This window comes from Chionomys nivalis, chromosome 8, assembly GCF_950005125.1.
Source record: "Chionomys nivalis chromosome 8, mChiNiv1.1, whole genome shotgun sequence".
NCBI lineage: Eukaryota > Metazoa > Chordata > Mammalia > Rodentia > Cricetidae > Chionomys > Chionomys nivalis.
The window spans coordinates 58753408-58780658 of NC_080093.1; the positions used below are offsets into that span (position 1 = coordinate 58753408).

At 46.1% G+C, this 27251-nt stretch overlaps 1 protein-coding gene across 1 annotated transcript in view; it reads left to right on the forward strand.

Annotated features, from left to right (window-relative positions):
- The window catches only part of Tcerg1l (transcription elongation regulator 1 like), a 184150-nt gene that overhangs the window by 138726 nt on the left and 18173 nt on the right, over positions 1 to 27251 (forward strand). Inside the window, exons 8-9 of the mRNA XM_057779012.1 lie at positions 5211 to 5280; positions 25081 to 25216. Of these exons, the coding sequence (XP_057634995.1) occupies positions 5211 to 5280; positions 25081 to 25216 (206 nt within the window). The remainder of the gene's footprint in view (positions 1 to 5210; positions 5281 to 25080; positions 25217 to 27251) is intronic.

Below are 27251 nucleotides of genomic sequence, written 5' to 3' on the forward strand. Positions count from 1 at the left end.
CAGATGGACCAGCTGCACAGTGGGCTCACTCTGACTGTGTTCTGCTCCCTGGCTTTTGTCCCTGCTGCAAGCTGGCTTCCCACTCCGCTGGCAGCTGTCTCACCCCTTTATGATCCCTGTTACCAAAGGATCATTGCTTTTCCTAGAGAGACAGAAGGAAAGTGTATTAGTATCAGATAAGGTACCAGCAGACAAAAGAAAGGATTGTCCAAGTCAGCTTGATGCGCCAATCCATTTACTGTGGTTGCTTACGTGGGCAGCCACACAGTAGCCAGTCCTCTGGGCAACTTACGCACAGTTGCACTAATGAAGAGTCCCACTCCGGCCCATTGCTTCTCTCATATATAATCTCAGGAAGGGAAGACCTCATGAAGATCTTAGAAAGATCTCTTGAGGCTCCCATGAGTGTTGTAAGGCTCTCCCTCCACAAAGAAATTTGAATAGGCCCAGGGTCATGGGCGTGCTCACAACTACGCTTCAAGATAGTGGTGAATGTGCCCAACATGGAGGACTGCTCCCTTTCCTATAGCTCTTAAATTTTCACACCTTCTTCTATTATGTTCCCTGATGTCTCTGAAGCTTGGAAAGGGATGACACACACACACACACACATTTACAAATATTTTCTCCCACTTAGGGCTGAGCATCAGGTCACTAAGCCACAGCAACAGCACAGATAGACACTTGTTCCCTGCAGTTGCAGTCATCAGGAATGAAACCTCTGCTCTGATTACTGCCCATAAGGCTCCTCGGACTGTGAGCTGACAGCAGCAGTAATCTACGCACAAAAGCAAGCCATGTTTGGAGGAGTTTGACAGGCTCATCACATCAATTTAAGCTACTGGAATAGCAGAAGCTGAGGTCTGTAATTTCCCCAGTCTCAGGCCTCTTTTACTGAATTATAATACTGAACACAGGTTCCTACCTGTAGACCAGGCCTAAACTCCAACCAGGACACAGCTGATTGCTCCTTTAACGGCCGCAGCACTGTTGGGCTCATGGACACACCTTTCCTGGAGTGTTGGCAGGGAGGAGTGGCTGCCTCTTCCTCTATAACCTGTGGCCACGTGGAACGCGGGTACACATCACATGCAGGCACCCTTCACACCCCAAGGAGCACACTTGAGTGCACGGTTGCTTCACCTGCCACTATTTAATTCCATGATTCTCTATTAGGTTTCAACCACAGACCGTACCTGACACACATTTACATAGAGTAATCCCTCCGCTCCCAGAAAGAAACACTGTCTCAGAGATACAGGGGATTTAATGCTAGCTAGTCAACCATACTCTATGAGTTATGTAACTTAACATGTGTTTGTTTATGTCAGTCCATACCCACAGTTTCACAAGAGTGTCTATTGTGTAATTCCATGTTATTGGACTTGCTATATCATCAGGCGCATGCCTTTTCAGCTTCTAACATTGTGAAGTCTTCCTCGGAAGGGATCAATCCATCAGCACACACTCCCACGGATGCTCTCCGCACCAGCACCGTGCATCACCGGAACTTAATGTAAAGCCATTCCTTATTTCAGTTGGCATTTCTTTAATTCTGAGTGATTCCCAGAGGTTTGTTGCCATTTGTTTTGCGTTTCTGGGAACACATTCGTGTTTGTCTTTCTCACTGAATTATAGGGACTCCCGTAAATTGGGGGATTAAGGTGTTTGACTATCATCTCTTTCCAGTATTTTTCATGAGCTCTGATCTTTTCCATAAAACAGTTTGCTCATGATTTTTTTATTCTGAGAAAATATATGTAGCATACAGCTTATCAGTTAGCCGTCTTAAAATGTACATCTAGTGGCATTAAGTTTATTTACAATGTTGTTTGCCATCACTACTAGCTACTCCTGGAGCTTTTCCACCTTCTCAGACAGAAGCTCTGTCAGAGTTTGGCAGTATCTCCCTGTGCTCTCCTCCCCTCCTCCCCTTGGCTCCCGGCATCCTCTCACAAAGCCCAGAAAAGGGTATCAGATCCTCTGAAGCTGGAGTACAGGCTGTTGTGAGCCACATGACGTGGTTGCTGGGAACTGAACTCCTGTCGTGTGCAAGAGTGGTGTGCACGCTTACCCACTAAGCCATCTCCTAGCCTCCACGCTCCCCCGCACCCCGCCGCCATGTTGGCTGTATAGGACATCATTGTGAGATTAGTGTCCGAAGCTTCCTCTTCGCTTTGCAGTAAGGCTTTATGCGCTTTCAGTAGCCCATGTCTGATTTATCTGAGTGGAGTCAGCCTGTGGGATTCCTTCAGACAAGCCTCTTAAGTTCTTTCCTGTTTCTCCATGTGCTTTGTAAACTGGTTCAACAAGGTAATCTAGGCACTTTCAGTTGGTAACTCCATGAGGTTTTTTTTCCCCCTTATTTTTAGGAAACTGATGACCCAGCTTGCTGCTGGCTGGTTCAGATCATCTTTGATTTTTCATGAGAACTTTATACAGTATGCTGTTTTCCTTGGACATGGTCACAATTGTTTCTACTCCATCATCCCTAAAGTCAGTGGAGGACAGCAACCTCTCCCTATGCCAGCACTGCCCTTGTGAATAGCGGTGCTCATAGGCTCCCAGGTGTGAAGAGGATGATTCCAATCAGTGGCAATGGCAGAGACCAACCTGATAGATCTGCTTTGTGTGGCATTCTGTTTGATATTGTACTTTTAAAGACAGTCAAATTTGAAAATATTGTCCTCTGTGATTTATGAATTTTTATATCAGGACAAAAACACTCTACTCGTGTTGAGATTATTCAAAATAATCAAAAGACCTCCCAAACAATAACCAACATTTTGCATGTTTATCTTGAATAGTATCTATATAATTATTGGACAGCCTATGCATTTAAGCTTATCACTGATCGTGGTTTCTCTGGATTGTGCTGGGGTGAAACAGTAGAGCTGCCCCCAGCCCCTGTGATGACCTGCCACTGCCAATCTCCTCATTCCTAAGTGAGATTATGGAAAAGACAAGTGGATATAAACTGGCCGGTCACTTGTCGCAGTCAAACTAGAATCATACCCTTGATATACAGGCAGGAGAAATATTTAGAAGACATGTGCAGTCTCATGGATGAACCGGAAGTGTCTGGAATCTGGTCCTCTCATCCTACACCCCACGTTGAGAGCAGAACTATGTATGAATAGACAGACTGGTGTTGACCGGTTAACTGAGGTACTCCTAGGATCCAAAATGCAGGGCATAAAAAGGTCTAGAGATTGATTTTTTATTTATTTTTCATTAATAGAAATTTCACACAAAAGCATAATGTATTTTGGTCAAGTCTAATCCCTCATTCCTTTCTATCCAATCTCACCCCTGCCACTACCTTTCTTTCCCAATTATAAATCAAGATAACCCATAGAGTCCACTAGTACTGCCAGTGTGTTCACGGGTGTAAGACCTTCTACAGACACAGTTAGCCTCTCAGGGGACACATCCCTGAAGAAAACTGACTGTCTGTCTCTCAAGCAGTCATCAGTTGCCCATAGCTCCTCATCTAGGGGGTGGTACTTCCTGACACCATGATGGTGTTTTGTCTGACTTGGTCTTGTACAGATCTTATGCCTATGGTCACAGCCAAGGTTAGTTCATATGAGCAATTGGTCCATCTTGTTCAGAAAACAGTTTCGATTTAGTCATTCACCACCTCTGGCCACCTCCTCTGACCTCTGCATTCCACGTCCAGCCCCTTTCCATGGTGACTGGAGACCTTTGAATGTTTAGTATTGTATCCCGTTTAGGGTTCAGTGCTCCACCATCTTTTAGTCTCTGCACTTTGGCCAACTGTGGGTATTTGTGTTAATTACTACTATAAAGGAAAGCTTCTTTGTGAGTGTGGAGAGATGCATTTTTCTAGGGGAGCAACCATAGGTCTTGAGGAGTCATTTTAATATTATGCCAATTTGGCAGAATAACAGTAATAGGTTCTAGGACCTAATTAACCTTGGGTTCTTGGCCCTATTAATGGCACTAGAAACAAGTTCTGTCTTATGGAGTGAGTCTTAAATCCAATTTGAAAGCGATTGGTTACTTCTATGATGTCCATGTCATTATTGCACTAATGGGCCTATCTTGCTAGGCTGGTCATTATTGCATATGGAAGGGTTCATAACAGGATAAAAGTATTAATTATATTTCCACCCTAGTAATATGCATAGTAACTTCAGTACTATGAAAGATAGCCCTTGTAGAGATGAAGCTTCCAGGTCAGTACCTAATGATAAATGTAAGATCTTAAAAGAAAAGCTAGGAAGGTCCAAGTCGGAAGACCAAGAGTTTAAAGACCACCTTGGCTACATAAAATCTTATCTTGGCATGAGGTGGGGCAGTGAAATCACTATCCTGTGAGTTTCACACTTGTTTAGAGCAGGGACATTAGGCCTTTCAGAAACGACAAGACAATACACAGCAATTGATGGGAGTGTGTGACCCAGGTAGAAGTGTGGGGACCTGGTGATGCACTCTGCCAAGCTGACCCCACCCTTCCTCCACTGTCAGCACTATGACTGGCTTATAGAGATGGTGGGTTTGAGAGTGTACAGATGCAGAGGAGAAAACAGGCTAGGCTACCTCTTGTTTTACTGGGATCAAAGTTCATGCAATGGGTCAGAATTGACAAGGCTCTAAAACCATCTCTCATTCATTCTTGCTCTTTTACAGTCAAACCGGAAACCCCAGGGCACCAACACACATTTGCTGTTCTCTCATTTCATGCAGTAATTCCAGAGCTGCACCATATAGCTTGAAAACAGTAACACATCTTTCAGATGGTCAGGCTTTGGACAAAGGTGTTCTGTGGTAAAGATCATATGGTATGCCAGAAGGGCCTGTTGCTCTTGCGGTGGATGGAGGAAAGCCCTGGGTACCAGGAGACCAATGGGGAGAAGCTACCACTTCAGTGGCCAACTGGCAGAGAGGCAGTGCTCATACCTGCTTGGGAAGGACTGATCCTGCAGGTAGAGCAATGGTTGTTGACCTCTGGAGGCACAGGGGCTAGAGATGGCCTCTTTGACATCAACAATCAGGTTGATGTCAAAGTCAGGTATCTTTTCTGATATTACTAAAATTCAAAGGAATAGGTACCAAAGAAAGCAAGTTCATAGTAGTAATGTCAATGTCTAAGAGAAATCCAACTTCCTAATTTTTAGAGGGGCTGCTGGCTTCCAGAGTACTAAGACTGACCCTCAACTGTATTAATGTGATGTTTATTTCAGCTGAAAGCAGTGATGGATCCATTTCAGAAGATGGCAGTGAGGACCAAAGTGTGAAAACTAAGAGGAATAGGTAGGTGGCATTGTCCCATCCTATTTTATCTGCCCTTGATGCTTTGGTGGCGTGAAAAGAAAGCACTTCGACTACACTGAGTTAAGGAAAAAAATTAGTTTAACTGTGAAGCAGCTGCCGTTGGTTATCTCTTGGCATCTGCTCTGGATATTGCATTGAAGTTTGGGGCCACGTGCTCAGCTTCCAGAACCCCGTGGAAGTGGCCACGGTGACCCCCTACTCAGGGCATACCTGTGTTGTATAAAATACTACATCAAGGCAGGCAGTTCTGACTGGATATTGCCTCTGGGTCTTGCTTGCAATCCATCCAGTCCTTGTCTTATAAGTTCTGGAAGTGAAGCTGTGGACCTGTCTGCAAAACTACATGTGGCACTTAGTGACATGAAGGTGTCTATCAAACTGGCTTGTCATTGCATGGCTGCATGTGTGGGATAGAACGTGTCCTTTCCTTTTTAGTGTCTCTCACAAGGTCACTGGTCTGTCCTCTATATGTGGAACAACACATGAACTTAGTAGCCCTTGGCCTCGGTAGGACCTGAATGGATATCCTACTGAAACATGCGGCTTTCTTGGACCCATCAAGTACCTTCACCTGCATCTGGCTTCTGTATCAGCTCCTCTCATTATCTCCCCAGGCCTGGACGAGAAATCCAAAGGCTTTGGGTCAAGCATGTTGGCAACATTTTCTTCTTTAAAAATGTCCCTTAGTAGAAGAAGCGGACACTTGGCATAACAAAAAATGAAATCTTATTTCAGAAACATTATCCATTTTCACTTCCTTGGTCCTTCATCCTGAGATATTTCAGTAAACAAAAGGATGATGAGGAAACTAGTTGCTGGGCCATTATGTCTCTGACACCTAGAATTTAGAATGGCTTCTTCTCTCCAGTGAATGCCACAGTTAGGTTGGAGGGAAACCTAACTAAGTTCAGAACTGAGAAGAAGCCCACAAAACTTTGCAGAACTGTGAAGGGTATAGGCAGGACACTATCATCAAGGCCGGACACTGTGGTCCAGCAGGGGATGGTTTTTCTCTTCTCTGGCCCCTTGCTGCTGTGCCTCCCTCTGGAGGTGGTGTTGGGTCTGTGAAGGACTGGATACTATGAAGCAGACTCAGAACTCTGTGGGACCCTAGGGCCAAGCCTCTCCTCCCAGTCTTGAGGGCCTCTGCTTTCTAACTGCCTCAGCTCTTGCCTTTAAGAGGTTACTTTGTGGGAAGGCCAAAGAAATCCTGTGTGACCACAGGAGAATTTTATCCAGCATCTTTGATGGTTCAAGAGTTCAAGAACTGGGAGGAAGGGCAGGCAGCCTTTTGACTTTCTTGTCTACAGCATGACTGTCAGCCAAGCTGTCCCAGCTGGTCTGTGCACAAGTGCCCTGAGTTTGAAACCTGATACAAGCTCCCTGTGGTGCTGGGGAAATGGACTGGCCTCGGATTCTGAGCAATTGGCATTTAAATAACAGCGACACATTAATTTTCGTTTTAATCATCTGAATGACTTCCAGAATTAAAAACTGACTTTGAAACAACAAGCACAGATGTTTCCCACAGAGCTGTTCCAGTTTCTGCAGTTGTGCGTGTCTACATCCACTGCAGCTGCGGAAGGGGCTGGTGCCTGTTGCATGCTGCTGTGCCTCCAGGCTCACCAGGTACTCACCCAGGGCTGCCTTGGTGAGACTGTGCCTGCTTAACACGATTCTGCAGAAAAAAACTATTCAGTAACCAGGAAGCAGTTAGACTGAGGACCCAGAATATTCCAGAAAGCTCTGGAAATCATTCCTGATCCAGTGTACAGAGAGGGAGGCTGGGTAGGTCTGTATATTTAGAAGGGGGGCCATCTCTGTGCATGCAGAAAGCTAGTCTTCTCTGTGTGGCAGAAGGCAGGCCTTGTGTTCACAGAAATTGAATCCTTCCCTTGTGTGTACAGAAAGTGGGCCCGCCCTGTGTGTTGAAGAAGGGTCTGCTTTGTGTGAGAAGACAGGTCTGCCTTGTGCCTTGCAGAAGGCAAGCCTGCTGTGTCTGCAGCCCCCACCATGGTGCAGCTTCTCACCATACATTTTTTTTTTTTTTGCAGTGCCATGACACCTCATGGCTCATTGATAATGGCCCCCACTGCATTTGGCAAATGGCATTTTACAGGTCTGGGCACTGTATGCATTTGACATTGCAGAATTGGTTGTAGGCAGCAAGGAATATGCCCCCACACATCTTTCTGGAATCACTTCATCTTGACCTGCCCTTATAGTATAAATAATATTTTCCCTCTTGGAAAAGCAATGAGAACTTTCTGGCAAGGTGTGACTTGCTGGCCCAATATGTCATGATATATAGAAATAGGGGCTAAATGATAGTGATAGCGATTCTAGATTCTTCTCTACCTCTGCATTCTGATGAGCCCTGGCACAGCTGAAACCACTCGGGGCATTCAGACACAGATGGAATTAAATTGATTGTGCAGATAATGTAGGTGCAAATGATACTTTCCCTAAAATCCTCTTGGAGAAGAAATATGTCACAATGACAAGCTTTCCAAACACAGAAGTATTTTAAACTACCTGGTGAGTGCCATTTCCTGAAAGCTTGTTATTTACTATTTAGTGGGATGTGTTCCTGATGCAAACTCATCCATCTTCCCCGGGGACCAGAAAATTGGCTCATTCCTGCATGTCCCCTTCTCGTGCAGGGCTTAGAGGTCCTGCCAGTTCCTACTTTCTGAAGACTGGGTCTTTTTATAATTTGGGCCTGATTTTGGAGTGTGCTGCTATTTTAGAGAGTTGGGACTTTATTTCAAATTCAAATGGAATTATTTTCGGGCACTTAGCAAAAGTATGTCATCTGGTTTAGAAACCAGAATGGAAGTAACCACGAAACATTACAGAGAAGTTGTTATGCGCATACGTGGTAGCTTGTCCCTTCCTGAGAAGCCAGGTTTTGCCATTCAAGAATTGGGTTTCCACTGAGTCAATGAATTTTGTCCTTTAGTTACCATCAGCACAGTGGCTTTGATAGCATTCTGACATTTCCATGACATCAGTACAGATTTTTTTGCTCTGGGTTTACTAAAATATGGGGCATTGTTTATTATGTTGGTCTCTAACCTTTTGAGACACAAATGTTGGCTTTGGATGTACCAAGCTGAGTGTCACCTGCCACAGAATTGTCAGATCAAGTAAAGTGTTGTTATGGTTAATCTTGACTATCAACTTGGCAGGATTTAGAATCACCTAGGAGACATACCTCCATGAGGGTGTTTCAACACCCATCCTGAATGTGGACAGCAGCATTCACTGTCTGAGAGTTCAGGCTGTAGACACAATGCGACCAGCTGCTGTTCCTCTGCCACCATGCCTTCCTTGCCATGATGGTCGGTCCCCCCAACCTATGGGTCAAAAGAAACTCAGCTTTAACTTATTTATGGTGGGTGTTGTCAAAGCTATGAGAAAAGTTACTAATATAGATCATTTTTGAGGTCATATTCAGCTCTCCTTGAAGACCCAAGTTGCTGGGATGAGTAAGAAGTGGCCTTATGTCATTCTGTTGCATTCTCTAAATCTTCCCCTATTGCTCTACTCCCAGACCAAGAGTCTCCAGATGGAGCTATGGTGAAAAGCAATTTCAGACCACTTAGGAGGAGGTGGGTACCACAGAGAATCCCACCTTTGTGTTTTTGAGATTCTCTCCCAGGAACTGTATGGATATAATTCATCTTCATGTAGGTCTGTACCCCAGACATGACCCTATGGCAAGATGAACCCCTTTAGAATAAATTAAAAATGCCATTATCTGAAAGCTAAACATAAGAATTTAATAGTAACTTTCTAACTTGGCCAACAAGGTCAAGATGGGAGGTTTAGAAGCTCCCAATCCTTGGATAGTCTTCAAGTCAAGACTATCCATGGATAGTGTTGTCTGTGGGAAGGTGGAGGAGGTGACCCCTTTGCAGTCAGAGAACTGCTGCCATCTGGTCAACAGGAAGGTCAGTATACAGAGCTCTTGTCCTCAAGTGTGAGCTGAGCCCTTCTCCTTCCTTCCCTGATGTCTTAGTTACTTTTCTAATGCTACGACAAAATGCCATGACCATGGTAATTTAGAAAAGAAACTGCTTAAGCCAGGCGGTGGTGGCACATGCCTTTAATCCCAGCACTTGGGAGGCAGGGGCAGATAGATCTTTGTGATTTCAGGCCAGCCTGGTCTACAAGAGCTAGTTCCAGGACAGGCTCCAAAGCTACAGAGAAACCCTGTCTGTATTTAATTGGTCTTACAGTTGCAGATGGTTAGAGGCCAGAGCAAAAGCATGGTGGCAGGGACAGCTGAGAACTCATATCTTGATCTACAAGTAGGAAGCAAAGAGAAAAAAACACACTGGCAATGGTGTGGAACTTTTGAAACCTTGAAGTTCAGAGTTACACACCTCCTCCAACAAGACCACCCTTCCTAATCCTTTCCAGATGATTCCACCAACTGAAGACCAAGTATTCAACATTTGAGTGTGGGGGACCATTTTGGAAAATTACTACTGAGAGTGGGAAGTATTTCAAAATACTTTAAGACAATGTTCTGAAATCACGTCTCTAAAGATGGCCCCGGAAGATAATAGCCTGCCCTGCCTCTCTGTGCCAGCCCTGAATGATTTCCCGGGGACATTGTGAGACAACAGGAGTGCGAAGTCTGTGTAGTCTTTGACAAGTGCGGTGATGAACAAATTACTCACCTCCACTTAGCTTTTAAGCAATCACTTGCACTTAATTCATTCTTTCTGGTGATCAATTGACTCGGCATAGAAACCTGTGTTGGATCTGTGCCATGTATCACTAAGGTGTCCCACGCAGGACCCTTCATTGACATCTGCCTCTGAGAAGATGGAGTGCGGATGTAGCAGTTTGTCATAGGATTTCAATTTGTCTTTTCAAGCTACAAAGTGAACAGTCTTCTGAATTTACTTTATTCTGAAAGCGACAAAACTCACATATTTCCTAGATGGGGGAGCATTAGTCAGGAGACAGCTGTGTTACAGACTTTGATGCTTTGTCTGCACACAGGGCTGTTTCCTTGTGGGTGGGAGAGGCAGAGTTCATATTTATCATAAAGCTTTTCATTTAAACTAAGAGAAGTCTGAAATCTGCTTGTTATGTTAAGAGGCCAGACTAGAATGGGGTCTAGAGTGTCTGGCCTCTGATTGCTCTTCATTGGTTTTCTATACCCTACTTACCTAACATCCATCTTACACTTATTGTATAGTGAGAACTTGGCTTTCATTGGCCCCGTGATCTTCACCCTGTATGAGCAAGGGCAGGCAGGCATCCTTGAGATGGTCCAGGCTGGCAGGGAACTTGGAGATAAAATCATGGTGTGTTACTTCTGACCTCCCATCCCGTGCATAGAACAGCCTTTGGCAGAATCTCTTCCAATGAGAGTCTCTTCATATACTTCGTTCTAGAAGCCTATAGTCTGGTGGTTGCTGGAAGTCCTTGGGCCTTCCAGAACTCTGTAGTACAGCCCTGCGCATATGCAGGTCCCTCCTCAAGGCTGTGGAGCATGAGCAAGACACTCTCACATGAAGAGAGCAAGGCATGTCTTCTCCACTTCAAGGTCCATATGACTGGCTTGTCAAAGTGTGTGCAGGGTCCTGTGTTTGGGGCCCCAGGATGCTTCAGCAGGTCAACAGCTCATCTTGCTAGCAGGATGCAGATTTCTGAGACAATGCCAGACCTGAAGCTCTTGCCAGGCAACCACACAGTCTAGTTTCTGCTATGAAAGGTTGAGGCTCTGGAAGGCAGGCAAAGTGGATGGCTGATAAGTGAATGGACACCTTCCCAGATGATGTAAACCTTGCCCTCCTCATCAGCCACACACTGAACAAATACCAGTCACCACCCAGTGTGTAGAGATTTGGGGCTGCATAGACAGTGGTCCAGAGGACGATAGTCTATGGTCTGGGGCCTTGGGTAGTGTTGTGCTGGTTTCTGGTTCTGGTTCTGGTTCTGGGGACTGAGTCCCTCTCTTCAGCAGCCAGTTGTAATGTCCAGCTCTACTGTACTCTTTCCTTCTGCCTGGAGTCTAGGGCACTTCCCACCCCGAGAACACCTTCCCTCCCACTGATTGTCAAGCTACCAGGCCCACACCTGCGAGGGGGGTTTCAGTTGTTTCTCAGCTTCCTCCAGGAACACCAGCAGCCCAGAGACCCACATGACAATTCTGAAATGGCTGCAACATTTCGAAGTTGCTAGACAGTTTCTTAAGTGGACAGGTAGCTCGTGGGGTACATGAAATGGGATAAGGCAAAGCTGGCTGGTTGGTGCACACTGGAGGGCTATGGCATCTTTTCTTTCCAGAGGCCCGTCTGCCTTCAGTAAGCTTGCTGAAGTCAGCTAGCCAATACTTATTGTGTGATACTCCTCTGCCAGGGGTTCCACACATGTCACCACTGGAATACAGAGGGACACTGTCAAGTGGGGGAAGGATCTCCACATTTATTATTTTTTAATAAAATAGATTGTCACATGATCTCTGCATGTGGGTGACAGTTGTGTGGCTTGGTCTATTTGTGGGGCCCCAGCAGTGGGATCAGAACCTGTCCCTGGTGTATGATCTGGCTTTTAGGAATTTAGTCCCCATGCTGGGATGCCTCAGCCAGCCTTGGTGCTGCCTCAACTTGATAAGCTATGCTTTGTTGACTGCCATGGGAGATCTTACCCTTTTGGAACAGAGGAAGAGTAGATGTGTGGGGGATGAGAGGTGGAGGGAGGGGATGAAAAGAGAGGCGGGGGGGGGAAACTCTGGTTGTTATGTAAAATAAATGAAATAATTTAATAAAAATAAAGATTGTCAACAGCTTAGAGCATCCCAAACCCTGCAGAGGCATTAAGCCCCTTTCTTCTCATCTTCCATGAGCGACACTGTGTTTTCCATACGATAAACAATAATTCTGATCTGTGTGGTTGTTCCTCTATTATGGAGACTACTCAGTTTGGGGGAGGAAGGTGGTTATGATTCCAGATGATCAAAGGCCAGCAAGACAAGGAAACCAGTGTGTGCTCCTATAGAGGGAAGCTGCCTGAGGGCCCTGCCTGGAGGCAGGACAGCACCACTGAGGGGCAGTGTGAGCAACACAAGCTGGTGCATTTGTAACACCCAGGTTAGACAAAGCATCAAAGCAAACAGGCCTGGAGCTGATGGGAGAGAGAAAGCAAACCACTTTCCTGCTAACACTGCTGGAGCAGGCCCCACAGTGAGGATGACAAATGAATACTTCCTGTAATGGTCGTCTTAACTGTAATTACAGAAGAATTCAACACAGTAAACAAAATACACCTCACCCTCACATTTAGATTTCCCTGTTCCCACAACCTCTATTCACCCAGGAAGGGTCTCAGCAAGGGTTGGTGTTTATTAGGTTGGCCTGAAGGCCTGTCTGGGTGTGTGGGGGCTCTGGTTCATGGCTCCCCAGTTATTCTGACAAACCCCAAGCACTGTGTACATTTTACTTGTAAATATCTTAGGATAATGGCTTAATATAAGCCTTGAAAGTAAACCACTAAGAATCTTTTGACATCATCAGGTGCTCTCCAGTTCCTAGAGGATTCAAGGTTCCTTGATCTGTTTTCTTTTACACTAAACAAGGGTCTCAGTTAAGTTCAGCTCCTGCAGGCGGTTGGTATTTTGTCTCAGTTTCTTTTAATCTTTAGACTTGTCTCATCTACTCCTTGTCACTAAAGACTTTAAAACTTCTTTACAGAGCAGGGTGCTGTGTAGGCTGGACCCATTACACTTGTGTACGTGGGGTTGCACTTCTTTACAGAGCAGGGTGCTGTGTAGGCTGGACCCATTACACTTATGTACGTGGGGTTGCACTTCTTTACAGAGCAGGGTGCTGTGTAGGCTGGACCCATTACACTGTGTACGTGGGGTTGCACTTCTTTACAGAGCAGAATGCTGTGTAGTCTGGACCCATGATACTCTTGTGTACCTGGGGTTGCACAGACTCCAGGTCACGTTAGGTTTATGGTGTGCCGGAATGCCTCCCACCAGGAGATCATCACACCTGGCCAGGACTTTCTGGGATGTAGCAGGTGATTTGACCGACTCATTCTTTCAAGATTTCTAAACACTGGGGCCTGAAGTTTGCCATTTTGTTTGCATTTTAATAGTTTGACTATTTTTCTGCTACTATTGCTTTAATTTTGTTTATTATTGCCTGTGTCTATGATGTGGGGGTGGGGTACGCGCATGTCATCATGTATATGTGGAGGTCAAAGGCAGCTTTATTGAGTCAGTTCATTTCTTCCACCTTTACATGGGTTTCAGGGATCAAGCTCAGATCACCAGGCTTGTGTGGCAAATGCCTTTACACACTGCCCTAGTTCCTGCGGCTGGAATGAAACACCCAACCACAAGCCTCTGAGGGGAAAAAGATTTACTTTAGGTCACAATTCCAGCTATCAGTCTGTAATTATTAGAACGTTAAGAGCAGAGCGAGAATGAATGCATGCAATGCCCTCTTGCTTTCTTGCTGTGCTCAGCTCCATTTCCTCATGCATATGGTTTCAGGATCCTCTGTCTAGGTGATGGTGCTGAGCACTCACAGCGGGATACGTTTCCCCGCATCAGTGAAATGAATTAAGGCCATCCCTGTAGACATGCCCACAGACCTGTTGACCGCCTTGATGGGTCACTCTGTCTAGGGTCTGTAACCCGCCTGGCTGGTCAGTTATTCCAGGGTCACAGAGAGGTACCACCTGAAAGACATAGGTCGATAAGAGGAAGAAGGCCAAGCATAATTCTTGTCAAAGCCTTCATTTATTAGAGTCATGGTTACAGCTTATATAGCCCCTGGATGAGGAGCTTGGGGGGCTGGGGCACGGGATCTTGCCACGTGGTCCATGCCCATCACGTAGGCCAAGAGGTTACGATCGGTCAGATCACGATTCCTTGGTCAGGAAGTCTCAAGTTGACCCACCTAGTTCTCTAGATAGTTTGGAATGTGAGGCGGGTTCCGCTAACAGATAGCTCTTTATTAACAGTTAATTTGGGTGTGGGATAGGCTTGGTCAGTAAAACTATTCTCAATACAATTGGGAAGTGAAGCCCTCTGCAAAACTTCTCAAGGTGGTGATTCCTATAATAATTTGGGGGGACATGGCTCCTGACACAGACCGACCCAATGTAGAGAACCCTTTGTTGAGACTCCTCCCCCAGATGCTTCTAGGTGCTTCACAGACTACAGACCGACCCAATGTAGAGAACCCTTTGTTGAGACTCTCCCCCCAGATGCTTCTAGGAGCTTCACAGACTACAGACCGACCCAATGTAGAGAACCCTTCGTTGAGACTCTCCCCCCAGATGCTTCTAGGTGCTTCACAGCCTAAGGTTTGATGCTCTCTCCTGACAAAGTCAATTTCCAAAGCAACTTATGTATTCCCTGGTGTCTTCCACAGATGATCTGCTCCTTACAAACCCCTGGGTTTTAACATAGGTGATGTGTTTAAAATGATGATAAAAAAAAAAATGCTCCTTAGTGATGATTGGTTGCCGCAGGTCTGAGGTGTATGCTACTAAAATATGGAGGTGTCTTTTCACATCTGGCCCCTTCCTTGCCTGTGTTTTACTGTGTTCTGTTGCACCATTGTTCATCGTGTTAGAGACTCTAAGTCTGCTCTTTGGCTCTTCTTTACCCCATGGTTCCTAGCATCCCAGTTATCTCCCTTCTTGACTTCGAATTCCTTTTACATGTCTATTTATTTATTGCTATGGTGCATATGTGTGTGCACAGTGTGTGTGTGTGTGTGTGTGTGTGTGGCAAATGGAGGTCAGAAGACAACTTTGTGGAGGGTTCTCACCCTTCACCTTTACGTGGGCTTCCAGGGTTGAACTCAGGCCTATATCGCTAGGCAGCAGGCATCTTTACCCACTGGGCTCTTTCACTGGCCCCCTCAATTTCTATTTCTGTTAAGACATGATCATCCTTGGTCACACGTATTCTGGTTACTGTAGTTTTTCCTCTCTAATGTTTTCTTGTTTGTTTTTAAACATTTCTTTGATTTTCTTAGATTTCTTCTCCAAATCTTTATTTTTTTCCAATTGTCTCCTCCCTCGTGTTTTCTGCTCTTTTTTGTGCTGTTATTTAGTGGCCTATATCATACTCTTTCTAATTTTTTTAGCTCAGTTTCTACAGTTATGCTTTCCTCAGGCTCTTGGGTGTACCATCCTTGCCTTATTGTTGGTATCCACACTATTTTGTCCATATTTTCAGTTGTGTACTGACTGGGAGTGGGACGAGGCCTCGATTTGGTTGCCCATGTTGATGTCATGATGTGATGGGGTAGGGCTGTGGCTGTGCCCCTGAGTTCAACCTAGCACCCTCTGCTAAGTAAGGGACAAAGGGGTCCTGTGTTTGGGCTTTGTGCTCTCTTTCCCACAACTTCCTTTGCCTTTGTTGTCCCTGGTGCTCCTGGCCTTCCTAATTTTCCTTCAGTGGAGGTCTTACCTGGGAAGTTTTCAAAGCCCCACCCCTCCGCAGCCTCCCCGTATCCCGTGGGCTTTCCTGCAGTTTAGACACTTTTATGTCAGCTACAATTTTGAAGAGATGCTTGGTTTGAAGTCAGGTGTCTCTAACCCTAGGACTTTGCTCACTGTGGGGCTAAGGACTAGCTAGTGCTCAGGGCCTCATGGTGTGGGGGCTCCATGTGCCTTCTTCTCAGACAGCTGCCGATACTGAAGACCTGTGGGACTGTGATCAGACAGCACCCATTCATAATTCAGTGTGTCAAGACGCCTGTGGCTTTTTGCTTTGTTTTTCTTGCAACTCTGTCTGCTTTGGGTGATGGATCTAAGAAGGTTTTTAAAAATGGCCCCTGCCTTTCCTGTATTGAGTACACGAGGCTTCTTCCCGTTTTAAGTAAAATTTTCAAAGAGCCTTGTATTCTGAGATGCATGTGTCCACGGTTTGTTTCTTTTCTTCAATAGTCCCCAAAAGGTATACCCCACAAATGACCACCGTCATTATCATCATCATCATCACCATCATCACCGTCACTATTATGTAAGAGCTAACCAATAAGAGGCCGGAACTAATGGGCCAGACAGTGTTTAAAAGAATACAGTTTCCATGTAATTATTTGGGGACATAAGCTAACCATGCGGGCGGCTGGATGCCGGGGACGCAGCCCTGCCGCTCCTCCTATTACAACATTTTATTGTTACAGTTTGCTCTGAGTGTCAATCATGCTCCAAATACCTACTGCTCTCACTTGGCCGAGACCTGGTCTGGTTGAGGACTTCCTTAGGGAAAGGTTGTTGGCCAAGCTTGCCTAGGGAGTTTGTGCTGTATGCAGACTCTGGTAAATGTCAGCTCCCAGACCCACCTTCATGTGCTCCCAATGCGATGCGGCAGGGTGGCATTTCAGAAACACATCTGCTACTGATTAAGAACCTGTGACTGCTGGGAAACCTTCCAGATTTAGCTAATCCAAGCATTAGAGCAGTATAAGAGGGGCATAGTACCCATCAGAGCCACCAATGGAACAGGTGTACCAACCAGTGCCTGTCGCCTGGTCTGCTATAAAGATGTCTTGCTTCTGGTGGTTCCAGGAGTTGGAGCTCCAGGCTCACTGGGATTCTGCCACAAGTCAGAAGAGGCCACCACCATAAATCAAATCAGAACCATTTGCTGATCAGCTATTGTACTAAGCCATTTGAATGTGTTATCTCAACTTAGAGGGTTTGATGTGGTTACACAGAGAATTATATAATCAAGATACTTTTCAGCAGCTAATTCACAACCAAGGGACTCATGGCTTATGAATGACAAAAAAACCTTTGCCCACAGGGCCACCAACATGCTATAGGACCCAAAAACGTATGAAGTCAGGACACAGCTGTTTCTGTCACTCTTTATTCTGTCCTCTATGTCTAGTGTGGCTCCTGACGTATACTGACAGTTGTAACCACAAGGTCAGCAGATGGTGGGAGAGATGAGTAAATATACCCACACTGAGGACACACAGAATGGTTACCCAGCCTTCGAGGCCTTCCTGGCCTGGGGCATAGCAGATAAGGGATTTGGTGAATGCTGGGAAACTTCCTTGTAAACTGTCAAGAAACAGCAGAAGAACAACAGCTCTGCTCAGCTCCTTGCATATTTCTGGCTTAGAAGTGTGCCAGGCCCTCAGCTTAAATTTTGCCTATGGCTCTGATCCACCTTAGAGAGTCATCTGTCCCCATAGCAGCGTGAGCTTTGTGTCCCCGCCTGAAGAGTGTAGGCAGAGCTGAGGCTCCCTTGCTCTGGTCTTTTCCAGAACCCCAGGACCCCAGAGCCCCAGATTGATGAGCCAACCTGCTTTACAGCTGCCAGAAGCATACCCCTGCACCGCACAGTGTGGAGGCTAAATGCCAGACACAGAGATCGCTCAAAGTGCGCTACATCTGAAGATCATTTGTAACACTCCACGATAAGATGTCGGAGGCCCCATAAGGCAAAAAGATTCACAGAAACTTTGATTCCTGCAGAATTGTATATTGTGTTTAACACCAGAGTTACAGGCTGGTGGTATTTTGATGATAAATTCCTAGCCATTTTTTTCTGGAAGACAGTTTTCCCCATCCATTAAATCAAATAAGAGGGGGATATGTCCCTAGCTAGGCAGAAGCTGGAACTCAGTTGGGGAGGAGCAATTGTGAATGGCCAAAGCCACCATAGCCAAAAAGGGTTCCCAACTGTCATCATTGCCATCATTCATGTCATTGTTATCATTGTTAGCACCACCATCACCATCACTGTCACCATCAGCATCATTGCCACCATTACTAACAGCATCACCATCATTATCATTATCACTACCATCATCATCATCATTGCCATGGTCCCATGGCATCACCATCTTCATTACCATCATCACCATTGTTACAAAATCCCAAATCAATGTCATTGACAAACCACCTGCTGTACTAAGACATTTAAGCACATGATATCAATTTAAAAGGGATCTTACACAGATAATTGTAAATAAACACTAGACATTTTTATCCCATTTAATTTTTTTCAAAATCTCAAATGACAGATACTATAAGTATTTAAATTTTATGGATAGAAAATGTACAACAATGAAATGGGGTTTGAGAAGAGTTGCCTAAGGTCCCATACTACATTTTAGGGTGAGATCTAAGGTGTGTGAGACCATGGAGAGCAAACTTAATTCATACCCAACATTTCTCCCTCTGCCCCACAATGTGAATCCGATTTTATTGCTATTGAGGGCATAAGGACAGTGGGAATGGAGAAATTAGTGCACTCTCTGGCAGACTCCAGAGACTCCCGGACTGCTGGCAGCCAGCCTTATTTGAGTCCTACCATTTCTCTCTCAGCTCCTGACTTGTATACAGCAATGAAAAAAATCTAACTATGGTACATTTGTAAAGAAAATTTCTTTTATTACTTCCATCAGTGACAGTAGAACCCCACGGCCACACATTGAGAAGACTTAAACAATGCGGCAGTTTGCACATTGGGCAGCTTCTGCAGTTACCAGTCTACAATACTAAGACAAAAGCTGGCATAGGGTGGGGCTGTGAGGACGTAGGGCTAATAGATGCTATCGAAGGAAAGCTGAAGACAGCAAAATCAATTCTCTTTAGGAAGTGGACCTGAAATTCTATTGCATTCAATGTCTTCAAGAAAGTTGTAACCACAAAGTCAAACCCAACAAGGATTTACTTACTAATTGTTGGTGATGAGGGGCAATAAGCCATTCACTGCCCACAGGAACCCAGGGACTGGGCTCTGCAGTTGTAGGAAAAGATGTCGGAATGGTTCTGTAAGAAAAACCAACTTTCATAAGACAGCCCAGGCACCCAGGTCAGGGATTCTATCCCAACATGGTGACTCCCACTGCAGACATGAATGGTACGATGCCTCTAATGTCTTCATATCTGCTGCTTTAACTGAATGAGTATCAGAAACTAGGTCATTTTTGAGGCATAGAGGTTAATTAAGTCACAGTCAGGAGGTTCAAGACCTGAAAAACTGAGTCTTGTAGCACAGAGCATCACAAGGGGACACAGAGGATACTTGCTACCTCGGGAATCTTCATAATGAAGTCACGCACACCATTGCCTTGACTTCTCTAATTCCAGTCACACACTAAGGGACCCATCTGTCACATTGTTTGTCTGTATTTCCACAGCAGTGTGATGAGGCGGTCTCTCTGAATATCACCCACATATCCACATATCTGCCCACATAGCCACACATCTGCCCACATAGCCACACATCTGCCCACATAGCCACACATCTGCCCACATAGCCACACATCTGCCCACATAGCCACGCATCTGCCCACATAGCCACACATGGCCCTGCATGTGGGGGATCCTTGACTTTCCTTTAGGTTAAGTTGGCTAATTTGGCAAAACTTCACAGAACTCACCAGAACTGATATACTTGTGGTTTGAGTTTTGGTGATTTTTTTTTGTGATTTCCATTTGTGAAAGGGAACAACAACTCAGCAACAGTCAGTGGAAGAGAAGGATAAAATCAGGACAGGACCCAAGGACAGGAGCCTTGTTTCTGAAGAGCAGGTGTGTGCTATCTGCACAGGGGGTTGGTGTGGCCCTATCCAGAAAGTGCTCAAACCCTACTGTTCAAGAGTTTGTTTGAGTTTCATTAATTGTCAGTGATTAGCTACTTCACTAGTAGGAATATTGGATTCACAAGAAATCCCCACTTATATCCTGGTTATGGTGGTGGCTGGAGCTTGGTCCTAAACTGCTCACCACATGACTGATGTATCTAACAGGACAACCTGGATAACCTCATTGGTGGCATCTCAAGTGTGTTCCTGTCTGGGATTTGGAAGGAGTCTGCTTGTGGACAGAGCTTCTGGTCAGTCAGGACGCTTCCTTCTATGCCAGGAATTCTGTCAAAGACCTGACAAGTGTTGTCACAGGCCCAAATCATGAGGGTCCAGGCTACTCACTCTGCCCATCACCACACTGCACTGGCTCCAGGGAGGTAATCAGTAGTACAGTCACCGGCTATTAGTTCAGCTGCAAGAGCTGATGTGCCATGTGGATATGCCATGACACAGAGGTACATCAAGGTACTATGAGCCACTCCAGCTGGCATCTGAAAAGGCCTCTAGGCTGGTTCTGGCAGGGCCTTCAGACTGGTGGTGGGCACGTGCTAACTGAGACAGACAGAAGTGAGGCTGGCCAGGCTGTGGACACCTCTATCACTAAGACTCCATATGCCCCTGGCCTCAGTGCCCAGCACTGGCGGAGATGAGCTCACTGTTCATTTGTAGAGCCTACGATTCAGATCTTCTGGAGGCAGGAGACAGCTGCCTTTGGCGTTACCTCCTGGCAATCAGCTGGGTGACAACAGAAGAGGCCTCTTCACCAGATCTGTAGGAGCAACAGCAGAAGAGTGCTATGGACACATCAAGCCCCAGCCACAGGGAGGAGTCAGAGATGAAACCCAGCATAGCAAAATGTAGTGATGTCTTCTTGGAGTGGGTGGGCCTCTGGCTACCACTCCCTACCCTGTATAGTTTTAGCTGCTTTGCAGGAATAGGAGGTGCCGGGAGCCGCCCCCGATGGTGGACAGGTACAAGCAGAGGATATAAGAAGCTGGCGAGGGAAGAGAATGAGCCAGGCCATGATGGTCTGGAGAATCTTGCAGCCTGACTGACTAGCAGCCAGAGTGCTTCTTTATTTATGCAGAATTTAGTAATTAGGTATACATTCATGTTCCAAAAACATAGATCATATCATTTTTGTTTTCAGATATGTGTTTTACTTCCTTTTACTCGTCTTATAATCATTGTTAATAAGCTCACTTCATTTTGCTCATCTTTTAGACATCATTAATAAACTATGACAGAGCAGAATTATCATTTCCAGTCATTTTCCCTCAAGTTTTGACATCATTGATAAAAAGAATTATCATTTCTACTCATTAACCCCATAACCCAATTTTTTAAGAATCTAGAGGCATATGATAAGTTATTCTCATGCTACAAGGACATTTGACCAAAACAATCTTCAAGCCATCCCGGGCATAGTGTGATGTCCCAAGCAGTGTAGTTCTAGCTCTTAATGGTCAGAGTGCCCAAGAAATAGCCTCAGGCCAAAGCGGTTGCAGTTATTATGTAAATTCTGTCATAATGTTCATATTTTATATCTTTATAGAATACTTTTATCATCTTTCTACATCATTCTTTGCCCGTCAGTATAAGTCTCTACGTAGGCAGAAGTAGCTTCAGCTAGTCTAACTTGATTGCTGTACTTGTCATGTAATTGCCTGGGTGTATAGTGGGAAGAGACTTGCAGTCTGAACTGTGGCCAACTCCTCTAGCCCACCAAATCTTGTTGACCTTTTAAAGTTCATTTTGTTTTGATTATTTTGTTCCTGAGTAAGTGCAGGGACAGATGTCTCAAAAATATCTCACAGCCTCATAAAGAGACCTCTGCCTTCTTTATGTGTGTCACAGCCTCAAAGGTGTCAGGAAAACCTTCAAGTAGATCAGGACATCTCCCTAAAGCAGGAGGGAGGATAGTATGCTCAGGGTTGTCTTTGGGAAGCTTGGAAATAGCATTCCTGGGAGAAGACGTGAATGATTCTTAAGAAGTTTTCCATCAATTTAATATTTCCAAATTGTACAAATATTGAAAGTCTCTCAAATACGTAGCAGGTGGAGATAAAAACCAAAGGTGGTACGGCAGCCATCATGTGACTCAGCTTTGCTGGATCTTTGTCAAACAGCTGTGCTGGCTTTATAACTTTTGCCATCCCTGTCAGATAAGGCTGTGCCAAGAAGGCCTTCAGGTTGGCTGTTGTCCAGAGTGGAACATGAGAGGAGAGAAACTGCTGCTGTCTCAGGCTACTGCAGCCAAGGGTTGCCACCCTGTATAGAGAAAAGCTGCTGTCTCAGGGAGGCAGTGCTGTCAAGACAAAGGTGGCCCTTACGTTCACTGTTTCAGCAGGGTGGAGTCAACAGGACCCATCACATCACAGAACTGGGCTGCAGCCATGTCAAGACCATCTTGTTAAAACTTCATATCTCACTGACAATAAGATCCAGAGATTTGCACAGCTTGTCTGTATACACAGGCAGCCTCATTGTGAGGAGCAGAGCACATTGATCCCACGGCCTGTTCACATTGGTGCTTTTTCCCTTGAGCCCATCACATCCACAGAACTCTCCTCTAGAGCTAGAATCTTCCTAGACAACAGCTCTCTCTGCACAAGGTGGTGTCCTCATGGCTGCAATGACCTGCGGTAACCTTCATTTCTCTTCTCTCATGTTCGATCTAAAGGCTTTCTATTCCTGTGAAGATGCTGGTATGATAGGAATGCCATGCAGAGACCTGGCCTAAGACTAGCTATACTAGGTCCTACGATGCTGGGACTTCAGCTCTGGCCTGCAGCTTGTGTGTATGCCCCACTCTTCAGTCCATGCCCATCAAACTGCATACTTGGGTGGGTGAGGTACCTGGCTTGCCTGAAGTTCTCTGTGTCTGATGCAATGCATGTCACATTGTGAACATGTGGCTGTGAGGGGTGATAGCATTGGCAAGACTCTTACCCTCCAGCAGCTCATGAGATGAGCATTGATATCACCCTGTATTTGAGCATAGGGTCCATGGGTTTGCCTAATTGATCCTGCAGCTCAGGTTCGCACATCTTTCATGTGGGTAATGTGATAGATGACCCTGATGAGACGGGCTAGTGACTCAGGCTTGCAGAGGGAACTGAGCCCTCTAGACTGCCACAGAGAACTGTTTGGGGTTTGCCATTGTGTTACCTAAGCGACTAGTTTAGCCTCTGGAAGGCTCCGCAGGGAGGACCCGTGTGATCTGAAAGGATCTGAAAGGTTGTGGGTGATCTTGACGTACACAGAGAGCTGGGCTAAGGAGCAGTCATGGGAGGTCAGAGACTCTCTGGAGGGAGGGAGGTGGTCACCTCAATATCTCTCTGCCTAACAGGAAACAGGAGTTCTCCATTGGAGTTGGGAGACTCTGGGGTGCTGGTATCTAGAGTTGGGGAACATCTTCTGTGGGTGAGGGGTTGGAAAAAACCCCTCCAGACTTTACTTAGAGCTAGGACATTTACAAAAGCAGGGTGGCAACTGAGGTTTGTTGTGTGGGACAACTGAGGATTCTGTAAAGACCCGACACCAGCGCAGCATGCCATGCTAGATACCAAGCCAGTGCTCATATGCCTTTCTCTCTGGGCGAAATTCAGAATGAGCAAGCTTTGCCACCCACAAGGAATACTCAGCTTCACCTTTTATTAAAGGTACAAAGCCCACCCCAACACAAGAACCCCAAAACATGACTGTATCTTTGCACTTGCCTCCGACTCATCCAGGCAAACCAAGAGCCCCATCCTCTGGAAGACATCCAGTGGCTCTGAACAAAATAATTTGTTGGATAAGCAACAACAGGAGATCATAATGGGTTCCACGTACAACAATACAAGCCTTGTTTCCACACTTCTATTTTGGGCTAATAAAAACTCACTACAAAGAAGTCCTAATTATAACCTTGCAGTCTGGCATGATCACAGATCAACTGGTAACTTTCCTTTTTCAGAATTTCCCATCGACATAGAAGAAGCGAAGACGGTACATTGTCCTGAAATAGCTGGTCTATAAATAAAATCCCCGCATGGGTTCAGCACCCATTGTTGTTCCTTCACACATTTCCCATTTGTTTGGAGTCATCTCTACTACGGCCCTGTGAGAACCAAAATCCTTGTTAGGTCCAGAATGCTGAGTGCTCTCGGCACATGCTAGATTTCCACAGAGTTTAGCTCTGTGCGTCTCCTGTGGGTGTACTTCTGCAGGTCTGGGCAGTCTGTCCGCAGTGTTGTCTGTGTGCCCTTACCATCACTGGCCAACATGGCCTGAGAGCAGCCAAGACGAAGGTGGTACAGAGGGGTGACTGGTGCTGGCGCTGTCCCAGCAGCACCAACACCGCCTGTCATTTTCAACAGACACTGTCACAGGCCTGACCATAGACAGATGTGGAACTTGGGCTGGGGAGCAGACCCTATGAGGAATCGGAGTGGTCAGGGTAAAGATCAGACTGAGCTCTGGAGCGCAGGACAGGGCAAGGGTCCGCTGCATCCTCAAAGACAGGAGTGTCCCAGAAGCCTGTCAGTGAGGTAAAGCCAGCATGAGGAATAATGGTAACAACTTTGGCCAAATATTTCTTTCCAGACATGGACACTTAGATGTTTGGGGAGACTTCCAGGTGCTTCTAGAATAAGGCAGAGCTATGAAAAGACCCATCAGGAGCTCTGCCCCTTTAATAAGCACAGCTCAAGTGGTGCTTCAGAAGGGTGGGCCTCCCTTTCCCTCCTCTGTATGCTCTTCATGGGTGTGGCCATTTCAGAGACATCTCTGTGATTCTGCCCCAGCCATTTTCTTCTTGGGACCCGGGGGTTGTGGACCAGGACTTTATTCTCAGTCTCCCCACAGAACACAGGAAAGCCACTTGTCTTTCAAGGCAAGAAAAGTTTCCTTTGCCAACTTAGCCCAAAGAGCTTTCCAAGACTCTGTTTCTTTTTCCCCATCTTTTCTTGTTTATTGGAGACAAGGTCTCACTCTATAGTCCAGGCCTCCAACCCTTGGCAGTCCTGTTGCTTCAGCCTCTCACAAGCCTGGATTATAGGCATGAGCCACCAGATCTGACTCAAGACTCTTCTCTCTGTGAAGAGTGCTCTCAGGGGGATTTAAGGTTTCAGTGGGGACCAGTCAGATCTCCTCGGGCGTGGCTAACTCTGCATCTCATATCCCAAAGGACTGAAAGCTGTGAGAGCCCTGGACCAGAGGAGACCCAGCAAGTAGACAAGGGGCCACAGACGCCACCCCCACAGATTCTTCTGCCCCTGGAGGAGCGTGTGACCCATTTCCGAGACATGCTGCTGGAGAGAGGGGTAAGAACCCTGAACATCCGTGGGAAGATAGTGGGGAGGAGGAGGGCCCCTGGGGACCCTCGGGAAGGACTGGTCTTCCCCACTGTACCTGCGCTTAGGCTGATGGGTGTTTAGGAGATGAAGGATTTGAGGCCCGAGCAAACCCCAGGAGGAGCTGCTTCTGCTTCCTTTCTTAAAGAGGGGGCTTGAAGGCATGGGCTGCTGGAACAGTTGGAGGGACACCAGCCAGTGTGGGAAAGACTTCTGCCATCCTCAGGTCAGGCTTCAGGGCCCAAACCTCAGGGATGACCCCCTATGTGTATCTTAACCCCACAGGGGATCGCACACTTCTGGATTAATTAGACTGTTTTTAAATAAAGTGATTTCTGAATCTCGTTTTGAGTGTAGGAAACTGTATGCGAAACCAGGACTTTTATTTCTTACTTTGGCTTTTGGGCATAAAACTGAGCCAGTACAATATTGTAGCCCAGTTGGGTTTCTTCACAGAGTGCGGTAGAACACAGAAGGCAGTAATGAAGACTGTGTGAGGTAATTGTAATGAATACGGTAATGGCCTTGTGAATCCAAAGCAAATTCCCAAACTCTGCAGTGGCAAGCTTCTCCCTGCCAGGCTGTTTCCTGGAAACACCTTTGCCTTCTCTGCAGCAGATGCAGAGAGGCTGCTGAGCAGGGACTGGGGAGAGGGCAAGCGCCGGGTCATCACTCCCATGGCAGGCCAGGCCCAGCTGGACTCTGGGTGCTGGCCAAGGGAAGGAAGGATGTAGGCAGGGATAGCGCCTGCCTCGTGACTTGAGCAGGAAAGCATCCTCTCCCACCTGCCTTTCTGGCAGTTTTCTCTCTTTTGGTATTATGAATGTGAGCATGTATACCTATTTATGTACCGTCATCTAGAAGCAAACCTCAGTTCTCAGTCTCAGACACTGAAAAGGCCAAGAATGAATCGATTCAGGCCAGTTACTCCTATCTATCCTAAAAGTAGAACAGAGTGGTAAATTCATTGTACAAGTCTTCAATTGGGTTCCTTCATTTGAACTTCGTCCTCAGTCTGCCCTGGGACACTCCATGTGGGCTCCTGTTCCTGCCGTGGTGCAACTGTTCTTCCCATACTAGATCCCATGGCACCAGGATATGCTGGGCCATTTCCCTGGGATTTCCAGAGTATTCCAGAGTATTGTTTAGGCTGTGACTGATATCTTACTCCTTGTGCATAATCGGCTCATGCAAGCACCAGAGGAGCCTATGGAGTGTGTGAGGAAGGGGTGTTCCCTGTAAGGGCTGAGGTTTGCTTGCTGACTCTGCGCTCTTGCCCCCACAGAACAGCAGTAGGAAGGGGTGGGGGCCATCAGGAGAACAGAGCATCACATCCATCTCCCCAGGGCTGAGTTCCTGTGTTTGGCCTCATGGCTCCAAGATTCCTGGAGATTTTCTCATGCCATTAGACCAACTCCACCTCCTCCCTTACTCTAAACAGCCTCCAGCCAGGAAGACGATGCACGATCATTTCTGCAGGGTTCTAGCCAGCTGGTCCAGTGTGTCACCATGAATTATTTAAAATTTTCCATTTACTTATTTTTTTGTGCAAGGGTGTGTATGTGTGCATGTGTAACACACAGACCCACACAGTACACAGTAAACATGCTGAGGTTAGAGGACAAATGTGAGGATGTCTGTTCTCTCCTTCTGCCTTGTGTGTTCTAGGGGATCAAACTCAGGTCTTGGGATTCCATAGCAAGAACCCTTATCTACTAAGCCATCTCTCTGATCATGAACTTTTGAGAAATACAAGGGAGAAGTCCACTCCATCATTTTGTCTAACTTTCAGCTTCAAGTTTTGGAAAGCATTGAGTTCAGTGTACTCATGCAGTCTTCTGGCGGCTTGCAGGGATGGAATGAGGAGCCAGCTATGCCTTCCTGGGCAAAGGAGTGGGTGGGGCAAGCTCATGGAGCACTGAAAGTCTCCAAAGGGCTTTGCTGGAGGGATTGTATGCTTAAATTATCAGGTTGAGGGATTCAGTTTAAACTTTGCTTTTGAGGT